At 46.1% G+C, this 20,653-nt stretch overlaps 1 protein-coding gene across 2 annotated transcripts in view; it reads left to right on the plus strand.

The window, feature by feature from the left end:
• The window catches only part of LOC129712773 (aggrecan core protein-like), a 93,188-nt gene that overhangs the window by 18,332 nt on the left and 54,203 nt on the right, over positions 1-20,653 (plus strand). For both annotated transcript variants that reach the window (XM_055661496.1, XM_055661497.1), the window contains exons 2-4: positions 14,667-14,743; positions 18,251-18,637; positions 19,494-19,668. In XM_055661496.1, coding sequence (XP_055517471.1) covers positions 14,674-14,743; positions 18,251-18,637; positions 19,494-19,668 — 632 coding nt within the window. In that variant the 5' untranslated portion in view covers positions 14,667-14,673. The remainder of the gene's footprint in view (positions 1-14,666; positions 14,744-18,250; positions 18,638-19,493; positions 19,669-20,653) is intronic.

The following is a 20,653-nucleotide window of genomic DNA, read 5'->3' on the forward strand; positions in this document are numbered from 1 at the left end:
TTGAGACAGTACAGTGTAGGTTCACAAGGCTAATCCCCGGGAAGGTGGGACTGTCATATGAGGAAAGATTGGCTTGTATTCACTGGAGTTTAGAAGGATGAGGGGGTTATCTTATAGAAACGTATAAAATTATGAAAGGACTGGACAAGCTAGAATGCAAAAATAGAGAATCGTGAAATCCCTGCCACACAAGAGAGTTAGATGTTCTAGGGGCTAGTGGAATCAAGGGATATGGGGAAAAGGCAGGCCTGGGTTATTGATTGTGGATGATTAGCCCATGAACTGGTTCAGGGGCCACCACTATATTTCTAGAATCAAACTTGGGAAAGCCTACAATCCAATGATATGAACATTGGTCAATTTTAGGTAAAAACCTCCCTTTATGACCCTGTGCCCCCTCTTGCCTTGCACCTATTTCTTCTCTATCCCTTCCCCCCATCACCAAGATTCCTTCCTCTGGCTTCACAATTTACAACTCTTAAACGGTTTTGTCACACCTTTTTTTTTCATCGATGGCCTTTGTCCAACCATCTGCTTATCAAGAAACACCCTCACCCGTGTTCACCTATTACTTACGCTTTAGCAGCCACTCCTGCCCACCCACGACAATCAGTCTGAGGAAGGGACACGACGTGAAACGTCCTCCTTGTCCTGTTGCCGAAACCAGGCTCCCATTTGACACAACCTTTGTTCCCTGCTCCTCAGACAAAGATTGTTTCAATAGTGGGTCATGGGCTAACAATACTACAAACACACACAGAGGGGATTGGCGATTAGTTTGGGTACTTAATAAAAAGAACATGGAGGAACTCAGCGGGTCAGGCAGCATCTCTGGAGAAAAGGAATACGTGACGTTTCGGGTCGGGACCTTTCAGATTCAGATGCAGATTCAAATTTAATTGTCATTGTCAGTGTACAGTACAGAGACAACGAAATGCATTTAGCATCTCCCTGGAAGAGCGACATAGCAACGATTTGAATAAATAATAATAAGAATGATTGGCAGTCACCACGTTGTTGAGTGAGTGACCCGGAAAGAGTTCCTCAACCTGCTGGTCGGAACAGACCTGTAACTCCCGGATGGTAGGAGGGTAAACAGTCCATGGTTGGGGTGAGAGCAGTCCTTGGCGATGCTGAGCGCCCTTTGCTTTGGAGAATGGGGGAGGGGAACCGGTGATGGGTTGGGCAATTTTCACCACCCTCTGCAATGCCTTCCGGTCGGAGACAGAGGGGCCATACCATACTGTGTGATGCAGTTGGTAAGGATGGGAGGTTATTGTAGAAGTTAGTCAGGAAAAAATAGAGATGAGCCTTCTTGATCAGAGTAGAGGTATTTCAGATGTTAATTCCACTGGTTTGTAAGCTGCCCAAGTGGAATACGATGTGCTGTTCCTCCAATTCATATGTGGCCTCACTCTGGCAATGGAGGAGGTCCAGGACAGGAAGGCCAGCATGGGAATGGGAAGGGAGGTTAAAGTGGCTGGAGCAACCAGGAGATCCCGTAGGCCTTAGGAAGTGAAAGTGTTCAGCGAAATGGTCGCTGAGTCTACGCTTGGTCTCGCCATTGTGCAGAAGGACTCTTCTGGATGGAGATGAAGGAGGGGGTATCAAGGGCAGGTGTTACATCTCCTGTGGTTGCAAGGGAAAGTACCTCGAGACAGAGTGACCTCCATCCAGGGACCTCAGCAGTTCTTTTGCAATGGTAGACAAGAAATGTTGGAGAAACTCAGCGGGCGAGGCAGCAGCTATGGAGAGAAGGAATTGGCGACGTTTCGGGTCGAGACCCTTCTTTAGACTGATGGTTGAAAGTTCCATTGTTGGCTTATCAAAAGATTTTTTCACCTTATCATCCATAATCACAAAAAATTGGGTTGGTTTACCCTGGGATTGTCCGCAGAATATTAAGCACTATTTAAAAATAGTAAACAAATTATTAGTTAATGGGTTGTGATGCATTTTCGATTATCCTGAGGCAAAATCTGAAGGAAATATAACGGCATTAAATCCATCCCTCTAGGCAGTTCTGATAGTCAATATTTTATTGTCCCGAAGAAATGCCTCCTCATCTCCTTCCTAAAGGAACGTCCTTTAATTCTGAGGCGATGAGCTCATTGAATCACGAATCCTCCATTTAACTGTGCATTGCACCCTTGGTTAAAGTCATAGAGTCATACAGCATGGAAACAGGCCCTTCGACCCAACTTGCCTGTACCAACCAGCATGCCCCATCTACACTAGTACCACCTGCTTGCATTTGGCCCATAACCCTTTAATACTATGTGCTTGTCTAAATGTTGCAATTGTGATGTTCACATGTCCAAATTGTTAATGTTGATGAATGTATCTCCAGACTAGACTTTAGATCTAGACTTGACGACATGGCTGAGGTAATCACATTCAGGAACCAAGTTGATCCAATGTCTCCTGGAGAGGTGGATCAAAAGTCTGTTTAGTTTACATACATCATGGAAACAAGCCCTTTGGCCCATTGAGTCTGTGCTGACCAACGATCCCCGCACACTTAAGGGCCTGTCCCACTGTACGAGGTAATTCAAGTGTTCTCCCCAGTTGCCCCTGATTCGAACTCGGAGAATTACGGTAATAGCCGCCCGTAGGTACTCGGGGCTCTCGTGGACATTTTTCACAATGCTGAAAAAACTTCACTAGTTACAGCATTTCCCGAGTACCTGCCGTTAGCGTTACGAGCCGCTACGGGACATCCACAAGCTCCGACGTAGCTGCTACGTACATTCTACGTACATACCACGAGTTTGATTTTTTTAAAAACTCGGGAGATCTCTTGAATTACCTCGTACAGTGGGACAGGCCCTTTACACTATCTTACACACACTCGGGTCAATTATACCAGGCCAATTAGCCTTTAAGTGTTTGGAGTGTGGGAGGAAACCGATGCACCCTAACAGCCATGGGGAGAACGTGCAAACTCTATACAGACAGTGCCGGTAGTCAGGATTGAACTCGGGACTCTGGCGCTGTGAGACACCCTCACTACCACTGCGCCACTGTGCTGCCCGTCCCAGAAACACCCTAATAGCCCCTGTTCCCATCTTGAATTTAATTTTGAAACCTTCCCTGGAGAATAATATGTTTCCAACAAGTTTTGGCATTCAGTGGCATTCTTTGATTCACAGGAGCCTTTGAATAAACTGGAATAAAGTAATCAGATTCATATTTTTAGCAAAAGCCATTCAAGATGTCTGCATTTCTAGATGCTTTTCTCCGAAGGGAAAGCATCCCCAGAGCCAAATTCAACAACCTCCGGAAACAGGTGGCGTGACCGTGAGTCGAGAATAGCCCACGTTCATCGCGAGGAGTGGGTCGTCTGGCTAGCGTTAGCTGCCTAGTCATAGTCATAGAGTCCTAAGGTCATGGGTGACACGAGCAGAACCAGGCCATTCGGCCCATCAAGTCTACTCCGCCATTCAATCATGGCTGATCTATCTCTCCCTCCTAGCCCCATTCTCCTACCTTCTCCCCATAACCCCTGACACCCATACTAATCAGTATTCTATCTATCTCTGCTTTAAAAATATCCATTGACGGACTCCACAGCCTTCTGTGGGAAAGAATTCCACAGATTCAACACCTTCTGACTAAAGAAATGTGTCCTCATCTCCTTCCTAAACAAACGTCCTTTAATTCTGAGATTATGACCACTAGTCTTACACTCTCCCACTAGTGGAAACATCCTCTCCACATCCAAACCTTTCACTATTCAGTAAGTTTCAATGAATCCCCCCCCCTCATTCTTCTAAACTCCAGATAGTACAGGCCCAGTGCCGTCAAACGCCCATCAGTCATAGAGTGATACAGCATGGAAACAGGCCCTTCGGCCCAACTTGCCCATACCGGCCAACGTGTCCTGGCTACACTAGTCCCACCTGCCCGCGTTTGGCCCATATCCAGCCAAACCTGTCCCATCCATGCACCTGTCTAACTGTTTACTTCAACGTAAGGGCAGTAACATGAGTGGAAAGCCCCCAGCTAAAGGCCGGTCCCATTTCTTAAAGGGGATGTCCACTAACAAGCCCTTTAACATCAAGGAAACGGGTGGAAGAAAGTGTGACCAGGGTTGAAGGTTTTCAAAGGCTGAGCAGGAAGCCTTGAGACTAGAAGGGGAATGGAAGAGTGATGTCCTGTAAAACCGACTCACCAGATGCTGTAGATGTTGGAGGAGGTGCATGTCTCAGTTGGAAGGACTGCTGGGGTCCCTGGATGGAAGTTCAGTTTAGTTTGGAGATAGTTTAAGAGATACAGCACTGAAACGGGTCCTTCGGCCCACCAAGTCCGCACCGACCAGCGATCCCAGCGCATTAACACTATCCTACACATACAATGGATAATTTACTATTATACCAAACCTTCCTCTTCTTTCGCGTCTATCTTCCATGTTTCAAATGTTGACCTCGCTGTCATCGTCCATCCTGAAAAGGATGCAAGCTTCCAGCGACAATCAGTGGGAGCCATCACTTGTCGCAATAGATGATGGTGGTAGCAGAATGAGCTGGGGATACTTCCAGTTTCCAGCCCCGCGATGTGGCCACTTCAGCATGGGGCCATCCCATGCCAATTAGCCCACAAGCCTGTACTACTTTGGAATGTGGGAGGAAACCTGTGCACTCGAAGAAAACCCACACAGGTCATGGGGAGAACGTGCAAACTCCCTATAGACAGCACCCGTAGTCAGGATTGAACCCGGGACTCTGGCGCTGTAAGGCAGCATCTCTAGTTTATTGCCGAAGAGCCAGGGCTGAGGGAAGTGGCTCCATCTTGCCCAATCCTCCTCTACACGTCACATCTCATGATCAGCCCACCACCACCTCCATCTGCAACGCCAGACGGGATTGAACTCCTGCTTGATGATTCAATGGTTCAACGATTCTGTGAAACGTTAATGTCACATGTACCTAGGTACAGTGAAATTCATTATTTTTGCAGACAATCCAGTAAAATCAAATATCAGACTTCACCTCGGCAGTACCCAAAGAATCGCCACATCCCTCGTGCCAACAAAGATTCAGAAACTCTTAGTACAGTGTTATCTTCTTGCAGCGATGAACCAGGCCGCACTGGGTCCCTCTTTGTTCTCAGCGGCCCGTCCGCCATTCAGCTCCGCGACACTTCCCAGGAGTTTTTTTTTGCCACTGCGCGGAGCATCCCGGGAGTCTTCTGCCAAACTTGCCTCCCAAACCAGCCAACACAAACCGTTTCCTAATTGTCCATCCAGACAGCCATGAGCAACAGCATGGTCAGAACATCAAGCCGGGAATGAATGTGTCAATTTGTGCCCTTAAGACAACTTCAGTCTTCTGTCCTTCGTCATTCCGTAAATGATTGCGTACTGAGGCAAGTGCGCGGGGTTTATCTCGTGGTTTGAGCAGTGCTGTGGAAGAAGCAGTGAAGTTCCTCCTTCGTGCAAAGTCAGCAGCGAAGGAGAAAGTGTGGAGGACTTCATTTGGGCTTTGGGATGTCCACCTTTGTGCCTATTTCATTCTGGCCCCCTACCTACCACTGAACGAAACTGTTTACTCCAAATGTGATGAGTTAACTGCTCAAAGGAATTGAGTATGTTTTAATTTAGAAACTTTGTTCAGAATTTTTATTTGGTGGCAGTTTTATTTTAGCTTTTTGGCCAAGTGGAAAGCAATGGCCATGACGAAGGGAGAGGAAGGTGTGGGTGAGGCTGTTGATAACCGGAAAATTGAGGATGTCACATCTAGAAGAGGGCGTCATAGAGTCATAGAGTCTTACAGAGTGGAAACAGGTCCTTTGGCCCAACTTGCCCACACCGGCCAACATGTCCCATTTACACTAGTCCCACCTGCCCGTATTTGACCCATATCCCTCGAAACCTGTCCTATCCATGTACCTGTCTAAACGTTTTTTAAACGTTGTGATAGCACCTGCCTCAACTACATCCACCTGTGCTGGACTGTTCTATAAAAATAGTGCTAGAGTAACTCAGCAGGTCAGGCAGCATCTTTGGAGAACATGGATACATGACATTTCATAGAAACATAGAAACATAGAAAATAGGTGCAGGATGAGGCTATTCGGCCCTTCAAGCCAGCACCGCCATTCATTGTGATCATGGCTGAACGTCCCCTATCAATAACCCGTGCCTGCCTTCTCCCCATATCCCTTGACTCCAGTAGCCCCTAGAGCTCTATCTAACTCTCTTAAATCCATCCAGTGATTTGGCCTCCACTGCCCTCTGTGGCAGGGAATTCCATTAATTCACAACTCTCTGGGAGAAAAAGCTTTTGCTCACCTCAGTCTTAAATGACCTCCCCTTTATTCTAAGACTGTGGCCCCTGGTTCTGGACTCGCCCAACATTGGGAACATTTCTCCTGCTTCTAGCTTGTCCAGTCCTTTTATAATTTTATATGTTTCTATAAGATTCCCCCCTCATCCTTCTAAACTCCAGTGAATACAAGCCCAGTCTTTTCAATCTTTCCTCATATGACAGTCCCGCCATCCCAGGGATCAATCAGATTTCAGATCATTGAAATCTGCTGATGTACTGCCATACACACAGGTCTCTGTTCCCAATCCACATTCACCAATGCTCTCTCCATGTCATTGTTATTGCTCTTATTTACATTTCAGACACCAGTTTCAAACCCCAGTTTGTCCCCCTCAAACTGGATGCGAAACTCGACAACGCTGAGGTCTCTCTTTCCTATGGGACCCAATAACTACGATATTATTAAAAGCTCCTTTATTTTATACATGTATTAATAATCTGTGTTTCAGTTCATTCATCAAAGTAATTCAACTGTTGCAGATATGTATAGCAAAGTTTAAGAAAGAACTGCAGATGCTGGAAAAATCAAAGGTAGACAAAAATGGTGGAGGAACTCAATGGGTGAGGCAGCGTCTATGGAGAAAAGGAATAGGCGACGTTTCGGGTCGAGACTCTTCTTCAGACTTAGCAAAGTTATTCACTGTCAGGACATGGATTTTAATGGCAAGACACAACCTCAATTGCGTGAAATCTGACCATCAGTGATATCAGAACACATTTGGGGTATCACGGTGGCGCAGCGGTAGAGTTGCTGCCTCACAGCACCAGAGATCCGGGTTTGATCCTGACTGCGGGTGCTGTCTGTACGGAGTTTGTACGTTCTCCCCATGACCGCGTGCGTTTTCTCCGGATGTGCCAAAGACGTACAGTTAGGGCAGTGTAGGACAGTGTTCGTGTTAGATCACTGGTCAGCACGGACTCAGTGGGCCGAAAGGCTTTTCTCCGGACTGCACCTCTAGTCTAAAGTGAAGGCTAAATTGAGAGGCAGCCCACACAGAGGTGAGAAGAGGCCTCTCAGGTGAGAAGAGGTGACGCGATTGTTTTTACAATAAGCTGGCAGATTTATGACCACTGTTATAGGTGTTAACTTTATTTGCTATTTATTTTATTTGCAAGTTTTAATTTCCAACTGCAAATTTGAATTTAATTTTTTTCCCCACTAAATCAAAGATCAGATACAAGTTCAACAAGTTAGCTCCATGGATGCAGCCTCACCCGCTGAGTTTCTCCAGCTTTTTGTCTACCTTCGATTTTTCCAGCATCTGCAGTTCTTTCTTAAACAGTTCAACAAGTTACTCCAGCACTATCTACGCACTTTTTAATGAAGGTTTTTTGCTAAATTAATTACAAAATCAACGGCTAGAGAGAAGGTTCTGATAGACACAAAATGCTGGAGTAACTCAGCAGGTCAGATAGCATCTCTGGAGTGAAGGAATAGGTGACGTTTCAGGTCGAGACCCTGCTTCATACGATGTGGGATGTGGGATGGGTTGTGTTTGGTATTTGTTCTATATCTCCCCATGTCCATATCTCTGAAAGATAGACACAAAGTGCTGGAGTAACTCAGCAGGTCAGGCAGCATCTCTGGAGGAAAGGAATAGGTGACGTTCAAACATGTCTGAAGAAGGGTCCCAACCCAAAATGTCACCTAGCCAATTTCTCCAGATGTGCTGCCAGACCAGTTGACTTATTCTAGCACTTTGTGCCTATCTTTAGCAGAAGAGAATCCTGTCAGTGTCAGATTAATTTTGCTTTAGATGTTATTACAGGGGGGAAATCAATGGTGCTGACGTACGAATGTTGCCTGGGGCCTTTGGTACATCAACAAGTATTTAACAGCTGCACTAGACTCCTTCAGGTTTCCAGTTTACAAGCCCTCAAACCACAACGGTCAGGGAACGACCTTCTGATTCATGTTGGGCACAGTTTCCTTCCCATTCCCAAACTGACCTTTCTGTCCTGGGCCTCCTCCATTGTCAGAGTGAGGCCAAACGCAAATTGGAGGAACAGCTCCTCATATTTCGTTCGAGCAGCTTACAACCAGCGGTATGAATATGGATTTCTCTAATTTCAAGTAACCCTTACAAACCTCTCTCTCCGTCCCCCCCTTTTGTTTTAGTCTCATTGTCTGTAACTTGTTTTCACCTAAGCCCACATATAACTGTGTCCTTATCATCGTTAATTTCTTACATATCTTTCATTCAATTGTTCTATATCTCCCTATGTCACCGTCTATATCTGTTGTTTCCCTCTCCCCCGACTCGCAGTCTGAAACAGGGGCTCGAGCCGAAACATCGCCTATTCCTTTTCTCCAGAGATGCTGCCTTACCTGCTGAGTTACTCAAGCTTTATTTCGAATTAAACCAGCATCTACAGTTCCTTCTTACACCATGAGATATTCTCTCTCTATCCTACAACATGTCATAGGGAGATAGAGGCAGATACAGTACATAAAGATCATCCCTTCAGCCCATCGAGTCCACACTAAACATCTACCACCCATCCACATCATTGCCCTGTTCTAAAGCACCAGGACAAACCATCCCACATTCCATTCCTGCTTTATGCCAAGTCACATCATCTCAACCACCATGGTGTTTTGGTCCCCAGTGTCCTTTGGATCGGTGAGATAGCATGGGATGTCCTGTTTGATGGATAAACGTTTGCTTGTCATTCTCCGAGGACCTCCGGCAGGAAAATGTATTTAAGGATGAACCCTAGTGTCGTAATGTTATACGGTACGGAAACGGACTCTTCAGCCCAGCTTGTCCATGCCGACCGTGTGGTCAACCTGAGAGAATCCCATTCGCCTGCCTTTGACCCGCACCTTGAGCACAAAGTTACTTACATGCTGGAGTAACTCAGCGGGTCAGGCAGCATCCGAGGAGGCAACATTTTCGGTTGGAACTTGCCTTCTGTTTCCAAATTCCCATTCTTCGAATCAGCCTGAAGAAGGGTCTCGACCCAAAATGCCGCCTATCCAATCCCACCACAGATGCTGCGTGACCTGCTGAGTTCCTCCAGCACTTTGTGCTTTGCTCAAGATTCCAGCATCTGCAGTTCCTTGTATCTCCCACGAAACCTTCCCTGATGGAGTCGTGGGGCTAACTCAGCCGAGTTAGGGAAGGTACGGAGAAGCAGAGGGGTACAGATAGAGTAGCCTTCACATCCAGTGTATTAGCAAGAAGCATCAGTGAATCACTGTTAGATTTTACAGGGCTGAATAAACCACTCTGTTCCTTATTCCCTGTTAAATGCAATCCATTTACCATTAAATTCTTATTTTATGCTTCTGGCCAGAGCTTTGAACAATAAACAAATTGCATAAAGGGCCAGTATTTAAAAAGAGACCAAAACTGAATCAGGATTTAATGGAATTTTTCACCTAAAACAGCTGGAAAAACACAAAGTACACAGAAGTATTTATTTAGATTCCTGTGATGCCAACTCTCTCTGTCCGTCTGCATGGGACCTCTCTTCCCTTGCCGCTCTGAGTCTGGGCTCTGGGCACCAAGGTGCGGAAATGGTGCTGACAGTAGCTCCGTCAAATATTTATTTTGCAGTCGGTCTTGCCATGCTCCTTCTGGGTTGAGGAGACTGCATAAAGCCTTCTTATGTAGATGCAAGATTTGAAAGGGAGGTGCAAGTTCACTTTCGATGCATCAATCCCTCTTTCAGTGGCCATTGGACATCTCTTGGTTCATTTGCTATAACCCTCTGACTGCCTGTTAAGATGGCAGGAAACCCTATTCACGTGAAAGGGGCAAAATTAGGCCATTCGGCCCATCAAGTCTCTTCCGCCGTTCAATCATGGCTGATCTATCTTTCCTTCACAACCCCACTCTCCTGCCTACTCCCCATAACCCCTGACATCCATTGATGAGGCAAGTTTTGCCTCAAAATATGAATATGCAGAGGCTTGAGAGTGATAGCCCAGATTTAGAGCTCAGAGTTTGGAGATGCAGCGTGGAACTTTCTCCACCCACACCCCACTGCAATGGGTCTGAAGAAGGGTACTGACTAAAAAAAACGTTACCTATCCACGTTCTCCAGAGATGCTGCCTGGCCCGCTGAGTTACTCCAGCACTTTGTGTGTTTTTACAGTATAAACCCTCAACTATGCATTCACAAGACTTTCCAGAAATGTCTTATTCAGGTACAAAATATCTCACGGACTAAAGGCAATGTACCTCTCGCTGGGACGTGCCATTTGTTTTGGCCGACCTCAGTCTGTTGCAATAGAGTCACAGAGTCAAACAGCACCTACACCAGTCCCACCTGCCCGCATTTGGCCCATATCCCTCTAAACCTTTCCTATCCATGTACCAGTCCAAGTGCCTTTTAAATGCGGTTATAGTACCTGCCTCAACTACCTCCTCTGGCAGCTCGTTCCATACACCCACCACCCTCTGAGTGAAAAAGTTGCTCCTCGGTTTCTTATTAAATCTTTCCCCTCTCACCTTAAACCAATAGTCATTGGTTCTTGCTTCCCCTATGGGTAAAAGACTCTGTGCATTCACCCTATCCACCCTAGAGATGGGTCCCGACTAAAAAAACTTCGGCCCACCAAGTCCTTGATGACTAGGACTATCACACAATACATTAACACTGCGGATATTTCATAGTTTTTACCAAATCCAACTAACCTACAAACCTGTTTGCCTTTGGAGTGTGGGAGGAAACCGGAGCACCCGGAAAAAAATCCATGCAGGTCATGGAGAGAACGTACAAACTCCATACAGACAGCACCCGTAGTCAGGATTGAACCTGGGTCGCTGGCGCTGTAGGCAGCAACTCTACCGCTGCGCCACCGTGCCGCCCATACACTCCAATACGAAGGGAGTGATGTGCTGTTGGACATGTCACCCTTTAGATGAGAGTGGAAACTGTGGCATTATTTATTCTCTGAGCTGAATACGAGAACATAGAACAGTACAGCACAGGAACAGGCCTTTCGGCCCACAGTGTCCATGTGAACACAATGCCAAGTTAAACCAATCCCCTCTGCCTGTACATGTTACATTCATCCACCACCATCCCTAATAGCATATTCCAGGCACCCACCACTCAAAAAAAGTTCCCCCAAACACCTCCTTCAAACTTTGGCCCTCTCACCTTAAAGATATGCCCTTCCATAAGATAAAAGAAAAAATGAAAATACTGGAAACAGCTGGTTAGTTAGCATAAAACTTTATTCCTTGGAGTGCAGGAAGTTGAGGGGTAATCTTATAGAGATGTATAAAACAATGAAGGGAATGGATAGGGTGAATGCACAGAGTCTTTTACCCATAGGGGAAGCAAGAACCAAGGACCATTGGTTTAAGGTGAGAGGGGAAAGATTTAATAAGAAATTGAGGAGCAACTTTTTCACTCAGAGGGTGGTGGGTGTATGGAACAAGCTGCCAGAGGAGGTAGTTGAGGCAGGTACTATAACCGCATTTAAAAGGCACTTGGACTGGTACATGGCTAGGAAAGGTTTAGAGGAATATGGGCCAAATGCGGGCAGGTGGGACTGGTGTAGGTGCTGTTTGACTCTGTGACTCTGTTGCAACAGACTGAGATCAGCCAAAACAAAAAATGCTGCCCCTTGCCAACAGCATGGAGAAAGGGTCACACGTCCCAGCGAGAGGTACATTGCCTTTAATTGAGGCAACGTCGCCTATTTCCTTCGCTCCATAGATGCTGCTGCACCCGCTGAGTTTCTCCAGCATTTTTGTGTACCAAGGACAATTTACAATCTTTACAGAAGCCAATTAACTTACAATTAACTTACAAACCTTACAACCGGAGAAAACCCACGGGGTCACAGGGAGAATGTACAAACTGTAGGTTTATTGTTAATTGGCCTCTGTAAATTGTCCCTAGTGTGTAGAACAGAGAACTAGTGTATGGGTGATCGATGGTTAGCGTGGACTTAGTGGGCCGAAGGGCCTGTTTCCACGCTGTATCTCTAAGCTAACATTACCCCGGGGAGCTAATTTACCTGTTTAACCTAAGCTAAGCTATTGCAGACTGAGCCAAGAGCTGCTAAAGACATCCCGCCTGCTGTGTAGATACTCAGCCACCAGAGGGAGTTTCTGCATGCTATTCCGTGCTCAGTCAATGGGCACCTTCAGACAGGAACACTTGAATCAAAGTAGCTGATGAAAACCAAGAACAGGTTTGAATAAAACCTTGCAATGAGTGAGTGGATGTTTTGACTAAATTGATATAAACAGAAAATGCTGGAGTTCCACCAGGTCAGATGATATAGATGAAGAGAAGAGCAGGGTTAAGGATGGCACAGCTGGTAGAGCTGCTGTCTCACAGCGCCAGAGATTCAGGTTCGATCCTGACCTCGGATGCAGTTTGCACATTCTCCCCATTGCTTCCCCTCTGCTCACTATTGAGTCACTCAGCATCTCTCTCCCTGTGACTTGCTCAGATCATTAGTGTGTGTGTATCTATCTTGGATGTAAACATAGACGGGTTGAGGAGTTAGTCTGTAGAGGACACCGGGATTGCTGTGGGCGTGGATCGTGAGGAAGGCTGTCAAAGTGTACAGCAGGATTGAGACCTGCTGGAGAAATGGGCAGAGAATTGGCAGATGGAGTTTTATCTGAGCAAGTGTGATGTATTGAAACTTGGAAGGATGAATGTAAGGGGACAATATACAATTAACGGCATGACCCTCAACAGCATTGATGTGCAGAGGGGTCTTGGGGCCCAAATCCATAACTCCTTGAAAGTGGCAACACAAGTAGAGAGAGGGGTAAAGAGAGGATTAAATGTTTATGCATGAACATTGACTTCTCTAATTTCAGGTAGTCCCTACTTTCTCCTCCCCTTCTCAGCTCTCCCTCAGCCCACTGGCTCCACCTCTTCCTTTCTTCTTCTCGCCCGCCCTCAAAACAGTCTGAAGAAGGGTTTTGCCCCGAAACGTTGCCTATTTCCTTCGCTCCATAGATGCTGCCTCGCCCGCTGAGTTTCTCCAGCATTTTTGTCTACCTTCGATTTTCCAGCATCTGCAGTTCCTTCTTAAACAAAATGACAATGGTGCTGTCCATCTACTGCTGAAGAACTTCCAAATGTGCATATTCGGAATAGATACGACTGGTGTAATGTTCTTTCATAAACCACGTGCACAGGAGTCATGGTCCAGTATTAAACCCCAGCTCCATGTTGGAAACCTGCACTGATTGGCCCTCTGTGGGCGTTCTTGCTTAATTCTGCGACGTTCTTAATCTTAATCCTCAAGCAAACAATGTTTCTGACAATTTCTCAATCGCAGGTTGCTAATGACTGGTGGCTGCTGTATTGGGACATTATCAGTTCCCTTCTGAAACTGTGTGTCCTTTTTCAAGAAATCTAATTATAAAATCAATCTTGTCTTTGGTTCCTTCAAATCTTGTTCCGTGCTCCGACCTCTGACACATCCGTTAGAGCTGCTGCCTCACAGCCCCAGAGACCCGGGTTTGATCCTGACCTCGGGTGCTGTCTGTGTGGAGATTGCAAGTTTACCCTGTGACTGTGTGGGTTTCCTCCGGGTGCTCTGGGTTCCTCCCACATCCCACAAGACGTGCATTTGGTCTCCGTAAACTACCCCTAGCGTGTAGGAAGTGGACGGGAATGGAGAATAACGCAGAACTAGTGTGAACACATTTTTGATTATATGGTAAAGAAAGGATCACTAAGTGTTTGTAGTGTTAGAAACATAGAAACATAGAAATTAGGTGCAGGAGTAGGCCATTCGGCCCTTTGAGCCTGCACCGCCATTCAATATGATCATGGCTGATCATCCAACTCAGTATCCCGTACCTGCCTTCTCTCCATACCCTCTGATCCCCTTAGCCACAAGGGCCACATCGAACTCCCTCTTAAATATAGCCAATGAACTGGCCTCGACTACCCTCTGCGGCAGAGAGTTCCAGAGATTCACCACTCGCTGTGTGAAAAAAGTTCTTCTCATCTCACAACCCCAGAGACGTTCCTGTTTCTATATTTGGTTTGTCCAAATCGCAAAAAGAGGCAATTCAAGCCAAACATATGTGGATGATGTATACATGTAGCATTATACCTGAAACCCATTTTATGGCAATAAAAGAGTATATTTTTAAAAAAAGAACTGGTGTGAATGGGTGTTGGATGGTCGGCGTGGACTCGGTGGGCCGAAGAGCCTGTTTCTAAGCTGTATCCCACCCCATCTATCGCCCGTTAGATGTATATTGCCGATGAGATGACGCCTTAAAGTAGCCAACATCTTCTAATTCTCCCAGCCTTCCAGAACGCCTTTGACGTTCATTAATATTTGTTCTGCAATAATGACACAAACTAACTTTGTAACTTTCTTTCCTCCAGGTAAATTATGACCACTCTGCTTTTAGTGTTTGTCTGTTTGCGGGTGATCGCAGCAGCTATATCTGTTGAAGTTTCCGGTAAGTCATGGATTACTGATTCTATACCATCAACTCAATTGTTACATTATTGTTTTAACTGAATCCGTAATAAATGTTACATCTAAATCTAGCACTGAGGTCAAAGTACCTCAAAAATGTCATTGCGAATAAACTTCCCGACCACATAGTCCTCACACTTCTTGGGGTCATTTCAAACTTCATCGATGTCCTTTTTAGATCGGACTGTAGATTAATGATAAATCTGTCCTGAGCCACAATATATATTTAACTGGAGCCTAGGTGCCTTTGGCCTATGCCAAGCCTTTTGCATTCCTTGGCTGGGAAGCCACCAGTACAACTTATTTTTGCCAACTTCTTAGCATTTTAAGGAAGGGCCTGCTTAATAGTAGTGTTCATGTATGGTGTACTTGCTTTCTGCTTGGGGCAACGAGTATAAATGTCAGGAAGTCATGATACAGCTTTATAGGTCTTGGGTTAGGCCGCATTTGGAGTATTGCCCTCAGATCTGGCCTTCACATTACAGGAAGGATGTGAAGGCTTTGGAAAGGGTGCAGAGGTAGTTAACCAGAGTGATGCCTGAGATAAGAGGGATTAGCTGCAGGGAGAGGTTGGACAGACTTGAATTATTTTCTCTGGTTCGCCGGATGTCAGGCGGAGACCAGATTGAAGCAGATAACATAAAAATGAGAGGCACAGATAGGCGAGACAGAACTAACCTTGTTCTCCCCGGATGGAAATATCAAATACTAGAGGGCGTAGCTTTAAAGTGAGAGGGACAAAGTTTAAAAGAGATGTCCAGGGTCAAGTTTTTTTACACAAGTGGGTGATGGGTGCCTGGAAAATGCTGCTGAGGTTGGTGGTGGAGAAAGATACGATTTTTGGCATTTCAGAGACATTTGGATAGGGACATGTAGAGAATGAAGGGATATGAGTTCTTTGCAGGGAGATAAGAGTTGGTCTTGGCATCAAGTTTAGCACAGACATTATGGGCCGAAGGGCAGTACCGTGCTGTACTGTTCTACCTTTAACCAATATAAGGATGCTCCAAATAGTTTGTGATTGATACATCATGAAAGTGTCTGGATATTAGTAGCAAATGGGTTTTTTTTAATTGTCACACCAGATCTTTTCATTCTGTACATGATTTATGGGCATCAGTAATGCTGCTGGCAAATATTGATTAACCGACACCGACTGCCCTTGAGAAGTTGGTAGAGAACTTACTTTTTACACTGAGGCCATCTGTGTCTCTGGAGCAAAAGGATGTGTGACGTTTCGGGTCGGGACCCTTATTCAGACTGAAAGTAGAGGGGGAGGAACTAGAGGTAGGAAAAGGCCAGAATAAATCAGAGCTGGCAATAGATGACTTAGGATAGTTAGAGAACCTGTGTATGAACTACTAGCCTCTGTAGTTCCTTCCTACCCACACATGTTGTGAAAGTATCCCCAGTGTTGATGGGAAAAGGGGTCTCAGGTCTTTGACACGGCAATGGTGAGGAAGCTGCGATCCATGTCAAAGTCGGGATAGTCCATGACATCATAAGATCATAAGATATAGGAGCAAAATTAGACCATTTGGCCCATCAAAAGTGTCAGTACTTCCTCTTCTTTGAATCTCATAGTTTCCATAGCTACTCTCCTTGTTTCCTTTACCTCACATAATTCAATATCCTTCTCCTTGGTGACTACCGAAGAAATTAAATATATCACCCCCATCTCTTTTGGCTCTGCAGATAGCTGTCCACTCTGACTCTCTAATGGACCAATTTTATCCCTCGTTATCCTTTTGCTATTAATATAGCTGTAGAAACCCTTTGGATTTACTTTCACCTTACTTGCCAAAGCAACCTCATGATCATGGCCGATGAGGCTCATTCCATCTCAACCCCATTCTCCTAACTTCTCCCCGTAATCTTTGGCACCCTTGCTAATCGAGAACCTATCAATCACTGATTGTCTGAAGAAGGGTTTCGGCCCGAAACGTTGCCTATTTCCTTCGCTCCATAGATGCTGCTGCACCCGCTGAGTTTCTCCTGCTTTTTTGTGTAACCTATCAATCACTGTTTTGAAAATACCTAAGGACTTGGTCTCCACATGCTCTCTGTGGGAATGAATTCCATAGGTTCACCACCCTCTGGCTAAAGAAATTCCTCCTCATCACCATTTTATAGGTACGTCCTTTTATTCTGAGACTGTGCCCTCTGGTTTAAGACTTTCACTCCACTGGAAACATCCTTTCCACATCCACTCTATCCAGCATTTTCATTATTTGGTATTATTGGTGTTCTTGTCCTCCTCAATAGGTTGCCATTGGTAATGTTATTGGTTAACTGGACAGCGTGAGATCTACTGCATGGGAGTGAAGTGGGTCCATTATAGTTGTATGCGTGTTATCCATGCAAATAATACCACCCTTGAGAATATCAGCTCGGACCAAAGAGAAAATAAACAGAGTGCAGTGTCACAACTACGGAGAATTCATTAATTCAACATCGTTGAAAACATTGGTGACGCAGTGGCGCTGGTTTCCGACGGGAACGGTGACGGACGCACCACACATCTCTGTCCTCCAGTTCCTGCGGACTTCCGACACTGGAAGTGTAGGATTTTGGTGTGTGTGTGTGCTTTATCATCATTCCTTACAATGCCATGTACGACAGTGATCGCAACTTCTACTGAAGTGTGGATGGCCGTTGGCTCGCTAGAAGCTCATCCGCCCTTTGACAGGTCTTGTTTTTGGCCCTGCTGGGGGTCCACAGCCCCCTCCTCACCTGGCAAACCAGGTGGGGGAGACGGTTTAGTCGCCGACTATCCGACCATGGAGCAGGTAGCACGGGATTACATGGTACCCGTGGCGGGGGGGAACTCCCGGGTAAAAAAGTACAGATAAAACAATGGGTGGTGGGGGAGAAAGGTTTGGTGAGTTGCAACTGTGCATGTTGCAGTCAGTGCACAATGCAACACTACACTGGTGGTGAAAGGAAGGAAGGAGAATGCGACAGGTTCCAGGAATGAGTGGGTTAGCATATGATGAGCGTTTGTGAGCACTGGGCCTGAACTCACTGGAGTTTAGAAGGTTGAGGGGGGACTCATTGAAACTTACAGAATAATGAAAGGCCTGGATAGAGTGGATGTGGAGAGGATGTTTCCACTGGTGGAAGAGTCTAGGACCAGAGCTCACAGCCTCAGAATTAAAGGGCGCTCTTTTAGAAAGGAGGTGAGGTGGAACTTCTTTAGTCAGAGAGTAGTTAATATGTGCAACTTCATTGCCACAGAGGGTTGTGGAGGCCAAGTCAGTGGATATTTTTAAGGCAGAGGTAGACAAATCCTTAGGGTTATGGGGGTGAAGGCAGGAAAATGAGATTAGGAGGCAGAGATCAGCCATGTTTGAATGGTGGAGTAGACTCGATGGGTCGTATGGGCGGATTCTACACCTACAACATGTGAGTGATTAGTGTGCTGGTAATCGTGCAGCTCATTCCCAGATTGAGAAGGTGTCCTGTTTGTTTTCCCCGTGTTTGCCAGATAATGCCAAGGCACTGAGTGTGAAGATTGCTTCGCAGTCCCCACTGAATGCTGTGCTCGCCAGCTCCGTGACCTTCCCCTGCTACTTCCTCACCTCCGCGCCGCTCTCCGCCGACTCTCCACTGGCATCTCTGCTGGAGCCAAGGATCAAATGGACCAAGATCGCCAAAGGCGGGAAGGAGACGGTCATCGTCGTGGCGACGTCTGGCAAAGTCAAGATCAACCAAGAGTACAAAGGGCGAGTCAAGCTCCCGAGTTACCTTGATATCCCCAACGATGCCACCTTGGAACTGGATAAAGTGCTGTCCAGCGACTCAGGAATGTACCGCTGTGAGGTGATGCACGGGATTGAGGACAGCCAGGATGTCGTGGAGCTGGTTGTCAAAGGTAAACATCGTGTTTTTATTTAATACTCTTTATTGTTAAGGGCCTGTCCTACGATGTGAGTTTATGTAGAATGGTTCAATCTAATATTACAAATATTATATTTAATCCAACTGTGTTTTAATGTTTATAATTAGTCAGTGGTATTATCATTTTGCATCAATTGCAGGTCTACTTAAGGGCTTGTCCCACTTAAAGCCCTGTCCCACGGTACGAGTCCATTCCAAGACCTCTTCCAAGTTAAAAAAAAATCAAATTCATGGTGAGCACGGAGAATGAACGTAGCAGGCACATCGGAGCTCGGGGATGTCTCTTAACGGCTCGTAATGCTAATGGCAGGTACTCGGGAAGACTCGCTAACGGCGGGTAAGCACGGGAATACTCGTGAAGATTTTTCAACATGTTGAAAAATGTCCACGAGAGCCCCGAGTACCGACGAGTGGCCGTTACCGTAAATCTCCGAGTTCGAATCAGGGCAAACTCGGGAGAGCTCTTGGAATGAACTCGTACCATGGGACAGGGCTTTTTAAGGCGACTCTTTAGCAGCCGCCAGGGACTAGATTTAATGGAATTCACCTACGACACCTGGCGGCAACCTACGGCAACCAACAACAACCTACGACAACCAACAACAACCTACGATAGCAAAAACTGTTGCCAATGTCGCCGAAAATGTTTCAAATTTTGTGGTAGCCGCCTGTAATCGCCCAAAAAATCGCCTAAGTGGGACAGGCCCAACATGAGGTACAATGGACTGTGAGAGCCACACACTTCAGATAAACAGCAGGCAGCCTTTTATTAATGCATTGGTTTAACTCCAGAAGGTGTTTGTGACGTGTCTTTTCTGCTCTGATTCCAGGCATCATTTTCCATTACCGTGCTATCTCCAGCAGGTACACCCTCAACTTCTACAAAGCCCAGCAGGCTTGTGTTGACAACACTGCCACCATCGCCACCCCAGAACAACTGCAAGCAGCTTATGACGATGGATATGATCAATGTGATGCAGGCTGGATGGCTGACCAAACTGTAAGGTCTGGACCAATTCCATCTTTTGTCCCACTAACCTCAAGACTCACGAGTGTTTAATCATCATATGTCTATAAAACCACTTGCAGGAAACTCTGAAGAGACACTGGGCACTGGACTTCTCTCAGTGACAGTGACTGGAATGAAGTGTTTTAAGCTTAGTTTAGAGATACAGCGCGGAAACCAGGCCCTTCGACCCACCGAGTCCGTGCCGTCTAACGATCACCGCACACAATCACACTACTCTACACACACTAGGGACAATTTACACTTATACCAAGTCAATTAACCTACAAACCTGCACGTCTTGGGAGCGTGGGAGGAAACCGAAGATCTCGGAGAAAAACCCACGCAGGTCAGGGGGAGAACATACAAATTCCGTACAGACAGCACCCGTAGTTGGGATGGAACCCGGGTCTCTGGTGCCGCAAGCGCTGTAAGGTCGCAAGTCTCCCGCTGCGCCACCGTGCCGCCATGTACCGACAACACAACAATTAAATTCCGACTTGTGGCAACATAACAGGCTTGTAAACTCAATACTCATAGATAATGTATAATAAACAGAAATTCAAAATTTAATATCCCCAATAGTAATGTGGAAGACAAAGTCCCTCGTGCAACCAAAGACAGCCCGTAGATCATCGTTGAGGTTGGTGCGGTGTAGTGTTCAAGAGCCTGACGGTCGCTGGGAAGAAGCTAATCTTGAACCTGGTGGTCGTAGTTTTCTGACTCTTTTACCTTCTTCCCGATGGTAGGAGTGAAGTGGGAGTGTGGCCAGTGTGGTCTGGGTCTTTAATGACACTGGCTGCCTTTTAGAGGTAGTGTCCACTAACGTGTGGTGTTCAGTACCTGTGATGGTCCGGGCAGTGTCTGCCACACGCTCCTCCAAGTCTATCCGTTGCAGAATGGGGGACATCAAGGTCCATGTGTGGAAAAATCTACAACATGGTAGCAATACTTCACAAAACTATTCAATGCACAAGCCTCCAA

This window comes from Leucoraja erinacea, chromosome 33 (genome assembly GCF_028641065.1).
Source record: "Leucoraja erinacea ecotype New England chromosome 33, Leri_hhj_1, whole genome shotgun sequence".
NCBI lineage: Eukaryota > Metazoa > Chordata > Chondrichthyes > Rajiformes > Rajidae > Leucoraja > Leucoraja erinaceus.